Source organism: Danio rerio, chromosome 17 (assembly GCF_049306965.1).
Source record: "Danio rerio strain Tuebingen ecotype United States chromosome 17, GRCz12tu, whole genome shotgun sequence".
Lineage (NCBI taxonomy): Eukaryota > Metazoa > Chordata > Actinopteri > Cypriniformes > Danionidae > Danio > Danio rerio.
Window position 1 is genome coordinate 55283162 of NC_133192.1, and position 16839 is coordinate 55300000.

General features: G+C 41.0%; 3 protein-coding genes across 24 annotated transcripts in view; 2 read left to right on the forward strand and 1 right to left on the reverse strand.

The window, feature by feature from the left end:
* Window positions 1–3445, forward strand: part of tiam2a (TIAM Rac1 associated GEF 2a) — a 201455-nt gene extending 198010 nt beyond the window's left edge. For all 12 annotated transcript variants that reach the window (XM_073927632.1, XM_073927634.1, XM_073927637.1 and 9 more), the window contains one exon: window positions 2095–3445. In XM_073927632.1, coding sequence (XP_073783733.1) covers window positions 2095–2711 — 617 coding nt within the window. In that variant the 3' untranslated portion in view covers window positions 2712–3445. The remainder of the gene's footprint in view (window positions 1–2094) is intronic.
* A 1762-nt stretch (window positions 3446–5207) lies between these two features.
* tfb1m (transcription factor B1, mitochondrial) overlaps window positions 5208–16839 on the reverse strand; it is a 62885-nt gene continuing 51253 nt past the window's right edge. For 10 of the 11 annotated variants that reach the window (XM_073927535.1, XM_073927538.1, XM_073927541.1 and 7 more), the window contains 2 exons: window positions 10677–10804; window positions 5208–5586 (listed from right to left, as the gene is read on the reverse strand). In XM_073927535.1, the coding sequence (XP_073783636.1) occupies window positions 5331–5586; window positions 10677–10804 (384 nt within the window). In that variant the 3' untranslated portion in view covers window positions 5208–5330. 11 annotated transcript variants of the gene reach the window in all.
* Window positions 10852–16839, forward strand: part of zgc:113176 — an 82549-nt gene continuing 76561 nt past the window's right edge. Inside the window, exon 1 of the mRNA XM_073927301.1 lies at window positions 10852–11060. The gene's annotated coding sequence lies outside the window, so the exon portion shown is untranslated. The remainder of the gene's footprint in view (window positions 11061–16839) is intronic.

The following is a 16839-nucleotide window of genomic DNA, read 5'->3' on the forward strand; positions in this document are numbered from 1 at the left end:
CTAAACCAGGGGTGTCCAAACTCAGTCCTGGAGGGCCGGTGTCCTGCTGAGTTTAGCTCCAACTTGCTTCAACACACCTGCCAGGAAGTTTTTGGTATATCTTGCAGGAGCTTGATTAGCTGGTTCAGGTGTGTTTGATTAAGGTTGGAGCTAAACTCTCCCTATCACCGGCCCTCCAGGGGTCCGTTCTTCGTACCTCGCTTAAATGATCTAAGATGATTTGGCAGATCCCGGATCTTTTAATCTTGATAACTGATCTCTCGCTAATTTGGTTCTTCTAACAAGTTCGCGAATCAGATTAGAATGTCTGGATGAACTGATCTGAGATCGCTGCGTGTGTTATGAAGGACAGATCTATCGATCCTCGAAATCATGATCAGCAATGCAACGATTGGCTGACGGCACAGCAGCGTAATGACATCATCTGATTAATATTCAATTATCCATGCGAGCAAAATTACATCAAATTAGCAGTAAATGGTTTGTTAAATATGACACGCAATAACCTTCCACATTTGTTGTGAGCTGCAGGCTTTATACTTTCATGTCAAGAGTATTCATCATGTATTTCAATGCAAATCAATGTATTTAGTTCCACATTTAGAAAAGATTTTCTTTATTATAGTAGCCATTTTTTTTTAATCGGTGTAAAGAATAACTGGTTGTTTACAAAAGCATTTTCATATTGGTAAAGGCGTCTGCAACTTTTGTGAAGCATCAATCACCGGCATATTAACTATCAAAACATGTTTATGACTGCTGAAATGTATTATTGCTTCAAAAAAAGTCACATATTGTGCATTTCTATTATACACAATTTGTTCTAAAGCGATCTAAAAAGTTCATATCAATAAGTTTTCTCTTTGCACCACCAGATGGCAGTCTTTGTACTTTCATTTCGAGGGTGCAGATTGCATAAGTTTTATTAATATGTATAACTTTATTTATTTTATTAATGACTATAACTTTATATATATATTTAAAAATTATGTATTATTTTCCCAAGTGTATATAACTACTACTGTAAGAAAATATCAGAATTCGGAACATACTTTCAGTATTATCTTTGCTTGAACTGAGCCGATCTAATCCTGTTTACATGAATTGAACCTGCTTCCGATCAGGTTTGACCTAGCAGAACTGTTGCTATGACAACAACTCTCGGATCAGCTTTGAAGAACGAAACGATCCTGGATCATGTCAAATCGTCAATATCCAAATCTAGCTAACTGAGTAATCCACGTACGAAAAACGGACCCCAGGACCGAGTTTGCTCTAAACTATCAAAATAACCTGGAATTAGCAGGAAACACAAATGAATCAACTGTGCGTCCCTCCATTTAGTCCACTTTAAACCTTGCTAGAAAATGTTGGCTAGCAGCTGCACTGTTTGAACTTGATTGGGCGATTCTAATTGGTCCATTCTGAAGCGTCAAAAGTGATCTTGATTAGATTTAGAGTTAACAATGGGACCTGTCAACTTTTAACAAGCACTAGTTGCATCCCAAATGACACTTTATACACTATACACTACTTAAAGGTCAAACTGCCCAAAATCACCTGTCATGAGTACAACTGCATTCACCTTTAGGAGGTGCCCTGATCGTGTATGACAGGGGTGCCCAGACTCTGTCCTGGAGTGCCGGTTTCCTGCAAAGTTTAGTTCCAACCCCAATCAGACACACCTGGGCTAGCTAATCAAGCTCTTACTAGGCATTCTAGAAACATCCGTGCAGGTGTGTTGAGGCAAGTTGAAGCTAAAATCTGCAGGACACCAGACCTCCATGTACTTATGTAGTCAAATTTTGCTGGCACAATCCAAAATAAAGTAAACCAGCCTCAGCACCGGGTGTCTCTGCTACAATAGCAGGGCTGTGTCCATTCTGTCGTCTGGTTAAGTACAACATCTGGGTGGTACTTCTTTTTTAGACATTTCATTGTGAATCCACTACAAAATGGTGTAGAATTGTGCATAAGTATGTGATTTGGGATGCACCTACTGTGTCATAACGAGTCCTGAGGCGATGTATTTGGCCAGATTTAAATTCTTACCAGTTTCACCTTCATGACCATGCCCATGTGTGTGTCCCATAGGTTCTTCTCGAGCCTTTTGGCTAGCCAAACAACCTTCAAACGACAGTCCCGTTCCCAGCAATGATCCACTGAGGCTGTCTCTAGCAGATTCTGATTCAGCCAGTGCTAGCAGTGGAACCACCAGCAGTGCCAGCGCTCCTCTAGATCCGCCATCACAGCAGCAGAGCGGCCTCAGAGAATCCAGCATAATCAGCGATGAGGACGAAGACGGCAGCGAGCCGGCTGATTGGACGGATGCTCCCAATGCTATCGAGGTCCAATTTCGCAAGCTTGGTCTGACCGAGGAGACCTCCCAGGCAGCTGCTCCACGTGTGCAGCCGGAGAGCGGAGAAGTGGACACTCCAGAAAGGAAGGCTTCTCTAAAGCGAGCTCACTTTGCTGTGGTCAAACGCAAGCCCGCCAGAGACACGAATAGCCTCAGACGCAGTCAGGTGGCCCTGCTGAACATGCGTAGACACAGCCACTCTTTGGACATCCCAGCGGAGATCGCGGCACATAGTGTAGACCTGAACTCGCTACTGGAGAAAGATTTCAGCGTGCAGAGCCTGACCTCTGTTGTCAACGAAGACTTCTTCTATGACAATCCCATGGAGCCAAAGAATGTGACAACTTCATAGCAGATCAAGTTTAGGTGTGCTACGGTGAGCCACACACATCCTTTCCAAAGTTACTAGCCAGTTCATGCTAGCCAATTCAGAGTCTTATTTTCAGCATATGTGGAACCCCAGTTTAACAGAGCTTTATTAAGGGTGGTGTAAAGCGTTGAATAATTCCCTGTGTTTCACAGCACTAATTTACTGAACTGCCCACATAGCAACTGTTTTGCACTAGTGAACCAAATTACAGGCCTTCATCGTGCTTTTGTAAAACTAAGACTGATCTGCTCTCACACACACACACACACACACATACTAAAGAGCTATTCAACTTCAGGAACCAAACTCTGTCAGGTTTTTCATTTTGCCTTTGTTCTTTGGACACTACAAATCCTTTTTTTTTAAGTATTGCTTTTATCTCTGTCATGGATTTGCTCTGTATAAAACATTTGATCTATTTATTGTTTTATTATTACTATTATAAATATTTATTTTTAATAGGAACTCAAATGTAAAGTAGACAGATTTGATCTTGACCGATACACCAGCTGTGATATTAACTGGTGATCTGTAGACATTCAGTCAGGAATATAAGCGCTATAGGCTGGAGCTCTACTTCTCAAATAAAGACTGCAGGATTTTTTTTAAGGATGTTTAAAATCTGTAAATGTTTTTTTATGGATTACTGTATCAATTTTAAGTTTATATATGTTTGACACTTCACGGGAAAAACCTGTAATAAAAGGTGTGATTAAGTTGTCTGGTTATTTTTGTCTTAATTTGTGTGACAGAGGCCGGCTAGTGAGTGCTGTGCAGATAAACCTCCTCGTTTAAGCGTTTGCCTTATATGCAAAGAAATTCCAGGTCGGAGTGACTGTTGTATGACTGGCTGGTTAACATTGGTGCCGTGACCCGAATGGGAGTGAAGTTTAGGGGTTCAGTCTAACGGAGGCCAGCTAGTGAGTGCTGTGCAGACAAACCTCCTCGTTAAAGCGTTTGTCTTCCATGAAAAAGAACTCCCAGCTCAGAGCGAGTGTTTGGGTGGTGTAGGACTGGCAGTTTAATATTGGTGCCGTGACCCGGATGGGAGTGAGGATTAGGGGTTCAATGTAATGGAGGCCAGCTAGTGAGTGCCGTGCAGTTAAACCTCTTTAGCCTCCTTGTTAGAGCATTCGCCTTCCAAAGAATTCCTAGCTAAGAACGAGCGAGTGGTGTAGAACTGGTGGGTTAACACTGGTGTTGTGACCTGGATGAGAGTGAGGTTTAAGGGTTCAGTGTAATGGAGGCCAGCTAATGTTGCTGTTTAGGTAAACCTCATTAGAGTGTTCACCTTCCATGCAAAGAATTCCCAGCTCAGAGCGAGCGAGTGGGTGGGTGGTGTAGGACTGGCCCTTGGTCCCGACTAAATGAAGCAAACTACAGATGTGAAAGCACCCTGAAGCACGACTGGTTTCACTTTCTCGAGAGATTTGCGTGCGTGTCTAATGTGATGGTCTAATGTGAATTAACGAACTTGAGCTGATGATGATAACATGCACATGATTATTGAAGTGCTTCTGACATCCTTTCAGAAACGGAAAAACGTGAGAGAAGCGTGAAAAAAACAAAGGAGAAGCCGAAAAAAAATAAAGGAGCAAATGATTTATTCAGCAACCTAAAACATGAACAAACTGCCATGTTTAACTATTATCATCACCTTTTAGACTATTATGACGGACTTTTTAACTATGTTAACGTCACATATGGGCTGCTGAAGATTAAAGATACAGAGGAGAGGTTTGCACTGACTGTGGGGTATATTTTGCGTTGTTTTTTAACCTAAATAAGGACTAAATGTCTGCTGTGTGTAGTTTTTCTGCAATTGATAACATATTGGAGACTGTAAGGGTCTGTATGTGTTCATATATGTTAATTTATTTAATATAATTGCAAACGTTACAGTAGGCTACTTCACACTATCATTGATCTGCAGTTATAATTAAGTCGTGTTCATAGAGGGTTAGTAATGAACATTTATACACAAGTATTCATGTGTATAAAGCATCTGTTTGTGAGAAGTGCTTCTCATATGGTATGTGAACGACGCTTACAGCTTTACTGTAGACATACATTCGAGCGAGAATGATGTCGACTGAAACTTTCGCTTGTACACCGAATCCCACCATTGGTATCCTTAGGCAGTATAGATGTGGTGACCCTTACCGTACCACTCAGTGGAAATGAGGCATTAGAACGTCAACCTTGTTAGCACACATCCTAAAAAAACGAAGACAAATCATTTATTCATCAGAACTCAGATTATTTTTGTGCTAGCTCTGTCTGTCAGATGTCAGCCGCTAGTTGTAAAACGATTCCTGCAGCTCTTTTGCGATTGTTTTTTTTTTGGGCCACCCCGTTTTCAATGTTGGTTCTTAGCCTCTTTCTCTGTATTGATCTAATGTTCTTTCTCATTTACAAAGCAGCTTCAAATAAAACAATCCAACGTTTCCCTCCACAACAATAAGACCCAGGAAAATGTTTCAATCTCACCATTTGAAAAGCTTTTACTGAGTGTTTCAACGTCAAACCTTATACACAACTTTCTTCTGACTCTTCATTTGCCTGCAGACATCTGTCCGAGAGACATTACCTCAGCCTGTGTTAGGGGTTTCCATCGGAAAGTTCTGTTTGGTTGCTCCTGTCCGACTGTCTCTTTACCTGATGCTTGAATTTCAGTTCCTCTCTGAAGTCGTAGTCGAAAAGGCCTTGGTTCTCATTGCAAAGCTTGCTGTAGGCGTCTGCTAAAGCCCTGAATTCAGAAATAGAGATCTCTGTGGGCCGCAGTGTGGGATCCACATCAGCACTGCACAACAGCTCCTCCGTCAGTTCTTGGCGCTGAGACTCTGGGAACAGCATCCTGCAGCATTGAAGGAAACACATCACAGGCTGACACAACAACTTAACGGTGAGAACTTGAAAAGCACGGTGGATGTGACGTTACGCGGCCTGTGCGGATGTTCGTTTAGCGCTTGTCAAGCAGGGAAAGCGGCGGCGCATGATTTATTCAGCTGCTGGAATTACAGATGTTCTTCCTCACTCTGGTGTCACTGTTGCAAGATTGCCTGATTGTATGTTTACTACTTGCCTCAGAGTTCTCCATATTTAATTTCAAAGAGATCACGCTGCATTTAAGAACCTAGAAAACATCTACCCATGTCGTTTAACTGTTGTGTGGTCCCTTAATTCTGCATATTCGGTTTGTCCTACGGGTCAATAATGACTAAACTGTAAAATAAAGCAGCAACAATTCAATTCTCAAATTGATTTAGCATGAAGAAACAAGCTCATCTTCATCCAAACTCTGCCTCGTCAGTGTTTCATCAATGCTCAAAGTACCTGCGTAAGTGTGAAATGTTTTAGGTAAGGCGGTATTCATGAAGGTTGAGCAGCAGATTCTTAAAATAGTCACAGGTCACTATTGACCCCGCAAATCAACAGAAGGGGTAAAACAGGCAAATTCATGTCATCACAGTTAATTATGATGGCTTGAGAAAGTTACAGTAATACTGCATCAACTTCTTAGACTATTTTAAGAACGCATCTCCTCCTAGACCGTTCATACTACAACCACCAAACTAACTTCAAACCTTCAAACTACAGGGTGGGCTATTTATATGGATACACCTTAATAAATTGGGAATGGTTGGTGATAGTAATGTCCTGTATGTGACACATTAGTATATGTGAGAGGGCAAACTTTTCAAGATGGATGGTAACCATGGTGGCTATTTTAAATTCGGCCATCTTGGATCCAACTTTTGTTTTTTCAATAGGAAGAGGGTCATGTGACACACAAACTTATTGGGACTTTGACAAGAAAATCAATGGTGTGCTTGTGTTTTAACGTAACTTTATTCTTTCATGAGTTATTTACAGGTTTGTTGCTGCACATCTTGTATCTTCACACATGAGACAATTGCCTTCAGATGACCCCAAGGATAAAAGTCTAAGGGGGTCAGATCGGGACCCATGATGACCAATTACTTTACAGGTTCATCAATGATGTGGTGGTGCACCATATTGCTGGAAAAACTAAGGGAACGTGCCAGCTTCAGTGCATAAAGAGGGAAACACATCATCATGTAGCAATTTCAAATATCCAGGGGCCTTGAGGTTTCTTTTGATGAAGCCCCACTATCTTTGCTGTCTATGGTGTGAAGATACAAGATGTGCAGCACCTGAAACTACGGATACTGGAAGCCTGTGCTGGTATTTCTCCTAAGGTGTTTCTATCAGAGTGTGAAGAGTGGGAGAAAAGAGTTGCATTGACAATCTAACACAATGGGCAGCACATTGAACGCATTTTATAAGTGGTCAGAAACTTGTAAATAACTCATGAAATAATAAAGGTACGTTAAAACCAAGCACACCATTGTTTTTCTTGTGAAATTCCCAATAAGTTTGATGTGTCACATGACCTTCTTCCTACTGAAAAAACAAACGTTGGATCCAAGATGGCCGACTTAAAAATGGCCACCATGGTTACCACCCATCTTGAAAAGTTTGCCTCCTCACATATACTAATGTGCCACAAACAGGAAGTTAATATCACCAACCATTCCCATTTTATTAAGGTGTATACATATAAATGGCAAAAATAAATGGAAAATTTGGAAAAGTCCCATTGACTTAACATTAGACCAAACTACAGGACCTCATAACTTTGTGCCAGACTGTCATACAGACTTAAAGTTGGGCTCATTTAACTCTACCAGACTACCAGACTACCAATCTGCCAATCACTGATCACATTTCAGCTTACTAGCTACACCCTGTCTAGCCCATCATTAATTCTGTTTATTTACTAGAGTAAATGTGTGTAAATATATATTCTGTTTTTTAATCAATTACATTAATTTTATTGACTAATATGAAAACGTGCGTCTGATTTATGTACAATGAAGTGTGTACAGTAATATTTTCTGTCTTTTAGTAGACATTTTATATCAGAGACTAGCTTTGTTTACCAAATAAAGTGAATCTAATTGGATTTGCAATTTAAACATTAAATAAAAGTTAAAAAGGTATTACTTTTTATTTCACATATGAAAGTTTTAGTAATGATGCTCCCAAAATAATTCCGCAGAAATCCAGACTTTTACCAAAATTCTCTGCAGAAATAGCAAAAAAACTTTCGCAGATTACGTCTGGCCCTACTAATAATACTAACAAACTAATCCATACTAGCAACATGCTAATTTATATTATACACATACTAGCAAAATGCTAATTCATACAAAATTCATGCTAACAGCATGCTAGTTTATACTAGCAACATCCTAATGCATACTAAATTGCATGCTAACAGCATGCTAGTTTATACTAGAAACATGCTAATTCATACTATAAACATACCATCAGCATGCTATTTCATAGTAAATTCAAGCTAACAGCATGCTAGTTTATGCTGGAAACATGCTAATTTATGCTAGAAACATGGTAGCAACATGCCAATTCACACTAAAACCATAGTAATTTATGTTAGCAACTGCCTAGCAACCACAAAACACCTTAGTAGCTGCCTAGCAACACCATAGTAACCACCTAGAACACCCTAGCAACAGCCTAGCAACGCCTTAGCAACAACCTAGAACATCCTAACAAAGCCTTAGTAACCACTCAGAACACTCTAGCAACACATTAGAAACTGCCCAGCAACCACTCAGAACACCCTAGCAACCACCTAGCAATGCCTTGGCAACCATCTAAAACACCCTAGCAAAGCCTTAGTGGCCACTCAGAACACCTTAGCAATGCCTTAGAAACTGCCTAGCAACCACTCAGAACACCTTAGCAACAGCCTAGCAACGTCTTAGCAACCACTTAAAACACTTTATCAACACCTTAGAAACCACTCAGAACACCTTAGCAACTGCCTAGCAACAGTTAGTAACCTTAGTAACCAACTAGAACACCCTAGCAAAGCATTAGTAACTACTCAAAACACTCTAGCAACCACTCTGAACACCTTAGCAATGACATTGAACACCTTAGCAACCACCTAGCAATGCCTTGGCAACCACCTATAACACCTTAGCAATGCCTTAGAAACTGCCCAGCAACCACTCAGAACACCTTAGCAACAGCCTAGCAACGTCTTAGCAACCATTCAAAACACTCTATCAACACCTTAGAAACCACTCAGAACACCTTAGCAACTGCCTAGTAACAGTTAGTAACCTTAGTAACCAACTAGAACACCCTACCAAAGCATTAGTAACTACTCAAAACACTCTAGCAACCACTCTGAACACCTTAGCAATGACATTGAACACCTTAGCAACCGCCTAGAACAGCCTAGTGATCACCTAGCAATGCCTTATCAACTACTCAGAACATTCTGGCAACCACATAGCAACCACTCGGAATACCCTAGCTTAACCACCTTAACTACCTGGAACACCCTGGCAACCACTCAGAACACCCTAGCAATGACATTGAACACCTTAGCAACCACCTAGCAATGCCTTGGTAACCACCTAGAACACCTTAGCAATGCCTTAGAAACTGCCTAGCAACCACTCAGAACATCTTAGCAACAGCCTAGCAACGTCTTAGCAACCACTCAAAACACTCTATCAACACCTTAGAAACCACTCAAAACACCTTAGCAACTGCCTAGTAACAGTAAGTGACCTTAGTAACCAACTAGAACACCCTACCAAAGCATTAGTAACTACTCAAAAAACTCTAGCAACCACTCTGAACACCTTAGCAATGACATTGAACACCTTAGCAACTGCCTAGAACAACTTAGTGATCACCTAGCAATGCCTTAGCAACTACTCAGAATATTCTGGCAACCACATAGCAACCACTCGGAATACCCTAGCTTAACCGCCTTAACTACCTGGAACACCCTGGCAACCACTCAGAACACCCTAGCAATGACATTGAACACCTTAGCAACCACCTAGCAATGCCTTGGCAACCACCTAGAACACCTTAGCAATGCCTTAGAAACTGCCTAGCAACCACTCAGAACACCCTAGCAACGTCTTAGCAACCATTCAAAACACTCTATCAACACCTTAGAAACCACTCAGAACACCTTAGCAACTGCCTAGTAACAGTAAGTAACCTTAGTAACCAACTAGAACACCCTACCAAAGCATTAGTAACTACTCAAAACACTCTAGCAACCACTCTGAACACCTTAGCAATGACATTGAACACCTTAGCAACCACCTAGCAATGCCTTGGCAACCACCTAGAACACCTTAGCAATGCCTTAGAAACTGCCTAGCAACCACTCAGAACACCTTAGCAACAGCCTAGCAACGTCTTAGCAACCATTCAAAACACTCTATCAACACCTTAGAAACTACTCAGAACACCTTAGCAACTGCCTAGTAACAGTTAGTAACCTTAGTAACCAACTAGAACACCCTACCAAAGCATTAGTAACTACTCAAAACACTCTAGCAACCACTCTGAACACCTTAGCAATGACATTGAACACCTTAGCAACCGCCTAGAACAACCTAGTGATCACCTAGCAATGCCTTAGCAACTACTCAGAATATTCTGGCAACCACATAGCAACCACTCGAAATACCCTAGCTTAACCACCTTAACTACCTGGAACACCCTGGCAACCACTCAGAACACCCTAGCAACCGCCTAGCAACACCTTAGCAGTAACTCAGAAAACCCTAGCAACTACCTAGCAAGAAACATGCCAATCCATACTAGAAACCTGCTAACCTATATGTAGTTATCTCTCTATGTTGCTTCAAACCTCCTTCAATGATTTAAACTTTTAAACTGCTTCAAGCTTTCAGGCTCGTCTTTCTCAAGCCAGCATAAAGTTTGTCTGTGAGCTTTACTTTTCTAGTTTGTTTTGTGTTCCCGTGAGGCCCATGTTTAAGCCATCATCAGATCCATGTTAAAACAGGTGAGGAGAGAAGAGAGGTGAGTGATGTGGATTGAATGGGAAGTGCTTACCCGAGTCCTCTGCGGCAGTGTTTCCTCCGGAACTGGAAAGCGTTCTTGACAATCTTCTCGACCAGCTTGAAGGGCTGCTGGATCTGGGGCTGCGCCAGCGGAGTGAAGTGCACCACCCCCACATCGACCTACGCACACCGCGGGGAGATGAGATGCAAACACACAGACAACAGTCAGACCTGGAGACCTGATTCGAGAGCTACTCCTACTCCAGTGAGGGGGAGATACGGAGCGGGGAATAGTGCGAGAGGGATGTACACGTGAAGGAAAAACAGCGGAGGGTGGGGAGACGAGACGCTGAGTGACGCCGCACGATGACAAGCAGGTTGCTACAGTAACACCTGTTTGAAGGAGCAACAAAACAAGCCTCTTCAAATGTGAATTGTAAGTCTCGTTACACTACTGCTTACTAAATGTTCCTAGAAGCACGGTCTAGTGGTGTTGCGGTGGGGGATGCTTCAGCTTGTGCTGCTACTGGTTCACCGATCAACACCAAGAGACAGAGCTTTATTAATTATGCAAAAAATACATTGATGTCTGCTGTGCCCAGACTAAAACTCTTTCGTGTATCTGTGCATAATTACGGTAAACTCCCAATTCTTTTACCCACCTGTAGCATAACAAATTTTGGCAACATTTGGCTGCAAGGGGTGTTCATAAGACACATCATGAATATGGAGATTATGTGCCATTCTTTCAGCAATGTCGTTTTACATGCAGAGTTGTCATTGTTTGACACTATCATCAAGACAAATGAACTCGTCATAAATCTGTCATAAACATGACTGCCGTGAGGCCATTATAAATGCGTCATGAATGTTTTCTGATCAGTTTTTTCAGTGAAACACTGATCATGTGAGTTTCTAATTATGTGTCAATACTCTGTTAAATAAACTTATAACAGCATCATTAATATTGAAGGACACTTAATGACATTTTAAGTCCAAACACCAAGTTTGTGCAACTGTAGTGGAGGTCAAGATAAATTATTAATGTCTGTTTCAGGGGTGCTACTGGCCTGTATGGGCCCTATTTCTTTGGTGTCATGGATGAAAGTGAAGGGGGGGATGCAGTGGACAAAAGTGAAGAGAGGGGTGGGGGTGGTGTGGGGGCATGTCGCAGACGAATATGAAGACTGGGGGTATTGAAATTTGTATTTATATAGGGCATTTATCGTGTATTGCCATACACCCAAAGTGCTACACAATCAGGGGGTGGGGGAGGGGGTCTCTCCACACCTTCACTATTGTGCAGCATCTGGATGATGAGGCGGCAGCCATAGGACAACGGTACCAGTGCGCTCACTACACACCAGGTATAGGTGGAGTGGAGAGACAGTGATAAAGACAATTCAGTGGATGGGGATGATTGGGGAGGCCATGATCGTAAGGGACTTTGGCCAGGACACCGGGGTTAGACCCCCCACTCTTTATGAGAAGTGCCATGAGATTTTTAAAGACCACAGAGAGTCAGGATCTCAGTTTAACGTCTCATCCGAAAGATGGCGCTCATTAACAGTATAGTGCCTCCCTTACTTTTTTACTTGGGCATTAGGACTCACACAGACCGCAGGTTGAGTGCCACCCTGCTGCCCTCAAGAACACCACTTCCAACAGCAACCTAGTTTTCCCATGTGGTCTCCAATCCAGGTACTGACCGGGCACAGCCCTGCTTAGCTTCAGTGAGCAACCGGTGTTAGTGTGCAGGGTGATATGGCTGTGTATTCACGGATGAAAGTGATTGGCAGCTGGGTGGGTGCAGGGTGGGGGTGTCACGGACGAAAGTGAAGAGAGGGGTGGGTCTCTGGGAGACCCAAAACGGAGTTGGCCCTTAGATTATTCCTAACAGAGGTGCCCCTGGTTTGAGTATTAGAATACATAACAATTATAACAACATCATGACAATCATGTTTATGACAGATTTATGACACGTTATTATGTATTTGCTAATGTCAAGATGTCACAACGACATGTTTTCATAATTAAGCATTTAAAATTTTTAATGACAGTTGTCATGCATAAAATCTCATTAATATTCATGTCTTATGTCAGGCGACAGGGTGGCTCAGTGGGTAGCAATGTCGGCTTACAGAAAGGAGGTCGCTGGTTTGAGTCCAGGCTGGGTCAGATGGCATTTCTGAGTGGAGTTTGTACGTTCTCTCCATGTCCACGTGGGTTTCCTCTAGGCTTGGGCGGTATCCAAATTTTGATACCGTCAAACCTCCTCACAATTTTACCTCGGTATCCGATATTACCGTGCATAATTAAAAAAATTATGATGCAAGACAGCATCACCAAAATGTTGGCTTGTGCCTAAACCCTTCAGAAGCTGCATACCGTATATGCGACCTTAGGTTCGCGGTCCCCTGTTTGTGTTGTTCGTATTAGAGATCTGCGCAGGACGCTCTCTCTCATTTACACACACACGCACTCACACACACACACAGGGAGAGAGAGAGAGAGAGAGAGAGAGAGAGACAGCACCACTCTCTCTCTCTCTCTCTCTCTCATTCACACACAGAGAGAGCGCTATCTCTCATTCACACACACAGCATCCATGTGGATGCCTGCGTGCTCGCTCGCTCAGGAGCGATATTGTTAGACTGCGCACCCGCTCCCTTTCAAATTACACTAGAGTTACCGACCGCTCCCGTGCTTAATTTGGAAATGTATTCCCTCACTGTAAGAAATCTGGTCGGCTCCAGCGGTACAGCAAGAGGAATGCAGACCTCTAGTTCGTATTTACCACATCTCCCTTCTCGTTCATTCGAAACCGGAAATACTGCAAAACTGCATGTCACTTGGTGCGCGACTAACCGCCATCTCTCTCTCGGATAACAATCACGCATTCGCATTTGTAGGCATTAAATAATATTTAATATTTAATACTGGTCACCTATATAAGTGCATTGTTTTTTTTTTATGACGGTATAACAATATTGAAACTGACATCGTTGCTATTTTTAGATCCCGCGGTATACCATATTACCGGATTACCACCCAAGCCTAGTTTCCTGCGGGTGCTCCGGTTTCCCCCACAGTCCAAACACATGCGCTATAGGTGAATTGAATAACTAAATGGACCATACTGTATTAGTGTAAATATGAAAGTGTGTGTGTTTCCCAGTACTGGGTTGCAGCTGGAAGGGCAATCGCTGCATAAAACATATGCCATAATAGTTAGCGGTTCATTCCGCTGTTGAGACCTCTAAAATAGTGACTAAGCCAAAGGAAGGAATGTCTTATGTCATCATTATAAAGATTTTATGACAGTCTTATGAACACCCCAATCAAGTTAAGTGTTAAGCAAATGGAGTCACTTATCTGCTACTTTTCCATAGTGCATATTTTGAACTCGGGTTGAGTGAACGCTAAAGCCTTAATATCTGAGGAATGCAGATATGACAGCAGTGTTACAAGTCAATCAATAAATAAATACATTAATAAGTCAAACGGGCTGGAATGGAGATGAGAAATGGAGAAGGACAGAAGAGAATGCTGTTAGTTTTAGGTGATCGAGCAGGAACGCCAACTGATTTGTGCTGCATTTACTGTGGTTTACCAGAAAACATGTTTAGTTAAGTTGCAGTCATGCAGGTCTCTCGGGTTCCTAGACGTCGGCAGATTGTTAAACTCTCTGGGTCGCTGTAAATAAACTACAAGCAGGATACAAGGCTCTTTTCTGATGTTTAGGGCTACAAAAAGGCAATACACTTGAGATGACAGACAAGTAAAGATATGACAAGAGCTTTCAGAAAGCATTGACTCAACAGACTCAGTTGTGCAGAAGGAGAACTAACATTCAGGAATCAATTTGGCCACCTGTCATTTACCCCACTAGGGATGCTGGTTTTAAAATGAGACTGTTTACCTCCTTCGTTTTTTTTTTCTTCGTCTAAGGGTCTGACATAAGCATGGGACGATAACCGGTTTAAAGATTTACTGTGGTTTGGAAAAAAAATCAAGGTTTTAAAACCGCTAAAATGTTCAGTTATACCATTCCTAAGGTTTTTTGAATGTGGTTTTTAATGTGTTGTGAAGAAATCTGTGCCTTTAAAACTAATGAATAATTTAGCCAGACATGTTTACTGCTCCAAAATATTATAAATGTTTCCTAAAATCGAATATTGTGTTAAATGAAATAGTATGTGTTAAAAGAGAGGGGGGGGGGTTGCCCACACATTTAAAAAGTACTTATTTTAGAGCGGTAATCATAATACTGTGAAACTGTGATATTTTTATCCAAGGTTATTATACCGTTAGAAGCTTATATGCCTAGTCTGACATTTTGACCAGATACATTAATATAACTAATGATGCATGCAACACAATATTTCACAGCTCGACATGTATAAACAAGCAGATAAAGATCCCATCAAGCTTTTATTTGCTTAAAAGAAGTCTAATAGATGTCTAAACAGAAGGCTTGGCTAATACAATGCTAAATTTGGTCTGTTCGTGAAAATCTAATAGGACTACACAAGTAACAATAGACTAGTCATCAAATAGACAGAAATGAAGGATGTGAAGTCTGTCTGATCTGTGTATTTGGTATTTAGGGCTATCCTTAGACGTCTATTACATTTTCGCAAATTTACCCAAGACATAATTGTTTAGATGTCTATAAGATGTCTATTAAACACAGGATTAGTTAATGGGATATAACATTCTGTCTTCAAGTGATATCAACGAAAACCAGAAGGTTATCATGATAAAGAGGTCCAGATGAAGTACGCCTTTTCTTAGACGTCTGTTATATTTTCACAAATTTACCCAATTTGTCAATGTTTAGATGTCTATAAGACGTCTATTAAACAGTAGATTGCTTAATGGGATATAACATACGGTTTTCAAGTGATATAAACAAAGACCAGAAAGTTATCAAGATAAAGAGGTCCAGATGAAAAACGCCTTTTCTTAGACGTATGTTATATTTACACAAATTTACCCAAGCCGTCAATGTTTAGATGTCTATAGGACGTTTATTAGACCGAAAATTGCTTAATAGGATATAACGTTCTGTCTTCAAGTGATATTAACAAAGATCATAAAGTTATCAGGATAAAGTGGTCCGGATGAAGTACGCCTTTTTCTTAGACGTCTGTTATATTTTCACAAATTTACACAATCCGTCAGTGTTTAGATGTCTATAAGACGTCTGTTAGACAAAAGATTGCTTAATAGCATATAACGTTTCATCTTCAAGCGATTTAAACAAAGACCAGAATGTTTTCAGGATAAAGAGGTCCAGATGAAGTACGCCTTTTCTAGGACGTCTGTTATATTTTCACAAATTTACCCAAGACATCAATGTGTAGATGTCTATCAGACGTCTGTTAAACAGAGATTGCTTAATAGGGTATAACGTTCTGTCTTCAAGTGATAGCTATCAAGATGAAGAGGTACAGATGAAGTACACCTTTTCCTTGACGTCTTTATATTTTCACAAATTTACCCAAGAAGTCAATGTTTAGATGTCTATAAGATATCTATTAAACAGTAGATTACTTAATGGGATATAACATTCCGTCTTCAAGTGACATAAACAAAGACCAGAAAGTTATCTGGATAAAGTAGTCCAGTTAAAGGACACCTTTTCTTAGACGTCTATCATATTTTCACAAATTTACCCAACCCGTCAATGTTTAGATGTCTATAGGATGTCTATTAAGCAGAAGATTACTTAACATGATATAACATTCTGTCTTCAAGTGATATAAACAAAAAAACAGAAATTTATGAGGATAGAGGTCCGGATAAAGTACTGTATGCCTCTTCTTACACGTCTATCATATTTTCACAAGTTTACCCAAGCCGTCAATGTTTAGATGTCTATAAGACGTCTATTAGACAGAAGATTGCTTAATAGGATATAACGTTTCGTCTTTAAGTGATATAAACAAAGACCAGAAGGTCATCAGGATAAAGAGGTCCAGATGAAGTACGCCTTTTCTTAGACATCTATCAAATTTTCATAAATTTACCCAATCCGTCAATGTTTAGATGTCTATAAGACGTCTATCAAATACAACATTGCTTAATGGGATATAACGTTCTGTCTTCAGGCGATATAAACAAAGACCAGAAGGTTATCAAGATACAGAGGTCCAGATGAAGTGTCTTTTCTTAGACGTCTACCATATTTTCACAAACCCAATCTGTCA